Source organism: Salvia hispanica, chromosome 4, assembly GCF_029641045.1.
Source record: "Salvia hispanica isolate PSC_SH4W2 chromosome 4, Shi_PSC_v1, whole genome shotgun sequence".
Lineage (NCBI taxonomy): Eukaryota > Viridiplantae > Streptophyta > Magnoliopsida > Lamiales > Lamiaceae > Salvia > Salvia hispanica.
Window position 1 is genome coordinate 20663703 of NC_142695.1, and position 5622 is coordinate 20669324.

At 31.7% G+C, this 5622-nt stretch overlaps 1 protein-coding gene across 1 annotated transcript; it reads right to left on the bottom strand.

Annotated features, from left to right (window-relative positions):
• Positions 1–785: 785 nt before the first annotated feature.
• Positions 786–3430, bottom strand: LOC125194127 (galactinol synthase 2-like). The gene is made up of 3 exons (XM_048092176.2): positions 3019–3430; positions 2303–2590; positions 786–1249 (listed from the first exon to the last, which is right to left on the bottom strand). The coding sequence occupies exons 1-3, from the start codon at positions 3352–3354 to the stop codon at positions 920–922; spliced, it is 954 nt and encodes a 317-aa protein (XP_047948133.1). The 5' UTR covers positions 3355–3430; the 3' UTR covers positions 786–919.
• Positions 3431–5622: the final 2192 nt, after the last annotated feature.

A 5622-nucleotide genomic window follows, 5' to 3' on the forward strand; every position in this document is an offset into this window, starting at 1 on the left:
AATTATAAAACTAATAAATAAAAGTGAGACTTTTATTCTACTAACTTTTTAAATCCAATTTTCTTTACATTTCTTAAAACTCGTGGCGAAACCAAAATTGACAACTAATAGGGGACGGAGGGAAGTTCTCTCTCCGTCTCACAAAATTTGTCCCAATTTGACCCGACCCGATGCAGATTTTAAGAAATTGTTATATTAAATGAAGTTGTGTAGGGAATAAGGATCACACATTGAGGAGATTGAGGATGTATTTAATGTCTATTTTTTTTAAAGATTCCAAATGAAATAAATTTTGTAGGACGGACGAAAATGAAAAATTGGATAAAGTTTAATTGAAAAACGGAGGGAGTAAAAAATATCTCAAATGACTTCAGAATTTGTAATGCAATTTATGTCATGGAGTAGCAAAAATATGCTCTTGTATTTACTCTAAAAAATGGTGGCAAAATAACTAATACTCCTCAATGCAAAAAAGTAAAGAAAACATAACTGTTCGAAAATAGAACGAAAATATTTCATACATAATTAAGTCTCACCTAAAAACTGATATACAAAATAAAGTCTCATCTGAAAAACTCAAATAATATTTATTTTTATTAGGTATAAAAAAAAAGTACAAACATTTAAAAAAATACATTCCACTTTTTATTATAAATAAGACTGAATTTGCAAAAGTTCACTTTTAATTTTATTACCAGTAAAAATAAGAAGTCTAGTTTTAAAAATAAAATAAGCAAAACTTACTAGAAGAAAGCAGGTACTGGCAAAAGTAAATAAGTAAGAAATGATCAAAACTAACCACAGTTTCCTGAAAAAAAAAAGGAGTATATAATGTCTAGGCCATTGCAAGACATTTTTGATACAAAAGTTGCATACGATATCTAACACTTATTTAATTTTTGTCAACATTTGGCATTGATCACGCCGCAGATGAAGCGGACCTATAGTGAACCACCACCTCCCGTGACAACGGCAAACCCTTACTTAGGCGTTGGGCTACATTGAAATCCAAGGATGCATCGTTGTATATATCCCACCACTTGCTCACTAGCATCTTGATGTCTTCTCTTTCCATATTCTCTTCCTCACCGGTGAACCTCCAAGGCTTCGACCCGGCCACACAGTAGTGAACCACCTTTGCCTTCTCCACGTCGACAGCTTCAGGGTGTCGCCACAACATCGCCACCAATAGATTGTATTCCGGCGAAATTGGCTTCATCTTCTCTCTAAAGAACATGTTGAGGAAATCCTGACAAATTTTCAACATCATGTCAATTGGATTTTTTCAAATTTGTCCACTACATCTATATAAAGGATTTCAAATTTAAAACTAAGTTTGTAAATTTTCAAATAAATAATTGAATTAAAAAACTTTTTTCTCAATTCATTTATCGAAATGAAAATAATGTCATTTTATAATGATTAAAAAGCCGATATCATTTCATCAAATAAAAAATAAAAATGCCATGGCAGTTTTGAGCACAACCAAAAACACTTCATTTTGTACCTAGATAACATTGTTTTATTTATACTCGAATTGAACGAGTGAGAAAATGTAAAATTATGATTTAATATTGTTTCACAATATGATAACATTGTTAAATACTCGACTTGAACGAGTGAGAAAATGTAAAATTGTGATTTAATATTGTTTCAAATATTATGAAACGAATGACAACATAATTAAATTTGTGTAAAATTGTGATTTAATATTGTTTCAAATATTATGAAACGAATGACAACATAATTAAATTTGTGATACGGTAATGATCAAATTTAATTAAATACTACAAATAACGGCCACAAATATTTTTAACTGTAATTAAAAATGTTAATTTGTATATGTAACTATACCATCAACGTTATCTCCTAAAGCATCCTTATCCCCCGCAGGGGGGGCGCAATTGATTCTGATGAACAGAATTGCAAGTAGAGCATCCTCATTATCAGTATCCCAACTATAATTAAAAAACACATATAGAGACATCCTAAAAATAAAAAGAATAAAATAATTTATCCTCAACTTAACTTCTTTTTGAGTGGTTATTTTAAAAAAAATGTGTCACAATTGTTGAGTCCTGAATTGTGATTATTTTAAAAAAATGTCTTACCATTGTTGTGAAAGATAAATTTTTTGTAATGGAATTTATAATATAATTATATTATTTTATAAATAAATCAGAAAAACTGAAAATTTGTAATATTACTATTTGACTGATCAATTTGATTAAAATTCATCATATTATTATGTATATTAAAAATTATAATATTTCATTTAAAATTTGTGATTTAGATAGAGTACCTGCTCAGCGAAAGGGGTGGGAGGAGTGATGCTGAGGGTGTGAATGAGATCACGATAGGTGGTGAGATCAGGCTCGAAAACAAACATGCCGCCATTTAGGTAGAAAGGAGGCTGAGGGCCGAGTTCCTGCGGCCACCGGAGCTTCTGCGGGCAGACATCGCCGGACATCTCACACACGCAGTCGACAACCCCATAGAAATAGCCACTCGGAAGCTCAAATAGGTGATCTACGTTATCAAACACTTGCACATCCGCATCCATGTATATCATTCTCTCATACTCCACAAACTACACATCATCATACAAAAACCATATTAAATGCACCACAAAAATGTGACTAAACAAAAATGTGATCAAATGTGTCAAATTGTACATACTCCTTCAGTTTTTCAAATTAGTTAATCCGTTTCTTTTCGAAATTAGATTTAATTAAAATAATTAATATTCAAATATTAAATAAATAAAAAGGTAAAATAGGGAATTGAACAAGTTTTTGCCAAAATAAAAATTCAACTAACTTAGAATAAGTCGAAATAGAATATGAGTCAACTAATTTATGACATAGAAAAGACTAGAATAAGTCGAAATAGAATATGAGTCAACTAATTTATGACATAAAAAATACTACTAGAATACGACTCAACTAAGTTGACAACTAATTTATAACCTAGAAAATACCAGAATACGACTCAACTAAGTTATGACAAAAGAAATACCTCCCAAAGGCGAAGCTTGCAGTAGTTAAGAAGGAAATAATTCCTAACATAAGCGCGGCTTTGATCGGCACCGGCGCAAGGGAACGCCGGCTCGATCTCCCGGAGAATACAGCCCTGCTCCACCAGGATGCGGCGGTGCTCCACCGGCACGTCGGCCAGGATCGCCACCACAAGCGGGAAAGCAGCGCCGACTTTCCTCAACCCCTTGGCCAACCCAACGACGCCTTTCACATAATCGCCGGCGCCGGCCAAGAAAGTCACGTAGGCATGCTTGGAAGCGCCCACCACCGGCGCCGCCGCGTTTCCGGCTGTTGACTTGACAATTTCGGGAGCCATTTATGGTTGGTTTAATTTGCAATAGCAACTTTTTGTGACCTATGAAAATGTTTTGGAAGACAGTGTTTGGATGAAGAGATTTTGATCGAATATATATAAGGTGGATGACTTTGGAGCTAAGTCAGCAAAAATGATAACGTGTAATAACGCAGAGGGAATCGTATGACACGTGGAAAACTTCTTCATTTAAACATATCATCTTTGCTTCTTCTTCTTTCGGTTCTTGCACTATAGTATTAATATTTATATTGCAAAACAAAAATAGCAAACGTACTATGGTACAAGTAATTTTGTCCCACATAATGCTATAAACCAACGCTGAGAAATATTATACTAGATGTTATGTTTCATAAATAATTATTAGGAATTTAACACCTCTTTGAACTATACATTTGGATCCGTCAATAATAAAGAGTATAATAGAATGAAATTTGTAAATGAATTGGTTTTTTTTTTTTTTACAATTTGTATTTTTTAATGAATTTTCCTAGTATAATTTATAATATTAGTTATAGAAATTCATGAGTTCTATCCTAAAATCAATTGGTAATAGAAGGAGAAGACCATGAAACTTATATACTAGTTTCAGTTTTCTATTGACACCGATGTGGAATATTATACGTTACTTTTTTTAGTTTCAATTGTCAACACTTTCCCTCAAATCCTTCAAGGTGAACCTTTTTTTAGTTTCAATTGCCAACACTATCCCTCAAACCCTTCAAGGTGAACCTTGGAGGAGTTGGACTTTTTTCTGATCGTTTGGACAACTGGTCCAATTTTTTTGATCAGTTGGACCAGACCCAAATTTAAGCCTAGATATACTGTTGGGTCAGTTATTTTTTCGATTTCAGTCCAGATACACTGCAGTGTCAGTTAAATTTGACCCACAGTCGGCGACCCGCTCTGATACCATGATAGAAATCCATGGGTTCCATCCTAAAACCAATTGGTAATAGGAGGAGAGGACATAAGACTTATATACTAGTTATAATTTTCTATTGACACCGATGTGGAATATTATATGTTAATTTTTTTAGTTCCAATCACCAACAATTAGTACTCCCTCTGCCCCATAAAAGATGTCACACTTTTTTATTTAGTGTGTTCCACAAAAGATGTCACATTTTCTTTTTTGGAAAAAGTTTTCTCTCACTTTAATATAAAAATATTTTCTCTCTCCATTTAACAAACAAATAAAACCTCCTAAAATCTCATGCCATCCCACAAATGTGATATCTTTTATGGAACGGAAGAAATACTATTTCATGGCGTGACAATTTAAATGGCGATCTGGGAAAAAGGAGTAAGTCATAATCAATGGATCGTGACCAAATCGTGGCCGCTCTTAGGGAGATCAATTATTGCATTTTTTTTGTGCGTTTGTTGGCTAAACAATAGAATGATTAATCTTCGGACCAAAATTATGAATTCGGTTTACTATAACCCGGCTTTAAATTATCTTCATTTGCCAATAATTTTTTTTACATGCTCTACTATATTGAAATTTATTACACATCCGTATTACAGTCACTAAGTGAATTATTTCTTTTATTAGACAGGTTATTTCTTATTTTACTAATACTTAAAATTTTATTTTTTATAATTTCATGCACAAAAGAAATTTCTTCTTATGTATTAATTTTTGTCAAAGTTTTACAATTAAAAATTCTATAGTCTAAATATATTGTCATATAATGTGTACAAAAAAGAGAGAAAAAATTAAAAATAATTTCTAAGAATTGATTATACATACAACATAGCAATATACTACACTATACTATCCAAATCACTAAATATTACTACATTTGTCTTAAAATTTTTTTAAAACATCACAAGTTTAATGTACAATTGATAAAATAAGAAAAAAAAATTGATAAAGTGAGAGAAGAAAAGAAAAATTGATAAAATAAATGAAATAAGAAGAAAAAATAATAGAAGTTGTGTTAGTGGATTGTGAGGTCCATATTCTAAAACAGAAAATTTTTAAAAAATCTAATTTTAAGGTATAATCTATATTGGATATAGTTTTTATTTTTAAGAGAGAAAGATAATATTAACATTTTACAGAGAATCTAAAATCTGTAAATTATTATTAAAATTTTACATAGAATCTCATATCTGCACCGAGCCCACACTTATGATCGTCTTTATCTATTGGTGATGGATAGACTCAAACATTTCATTCCTAGCTTGCCATCCACATTATCTCTATTCTCTAAGATAAGTACTGCTCTTCAATTAGGTTTGTTTTTTTCTTCCTTCCCGACT

Coding starts and splice junctions, on each gene's coding strand:
- LOC125194127 (XM_048092176.2), bottom strand. CDS start 3,354: ATGGCTCCCGAAATTGTCAAGTCAACAGCCGGAAACGCGGCGGCGCCG. Junction 2,591..3,018: donor GCAAGCTTCGCCTTTGGGAG/GTATTTCTTTTG, acceptor GATGATGTGTAG/TTTGTGGAGTATGAGAGAAT. Junction 1,250..2,302: donor CCACCCCTTTCGCTGAGCAG/GTACTCTATCTA, acceptor AAAATTTGTCAG/GATTTCCTCAACATGTTCTT.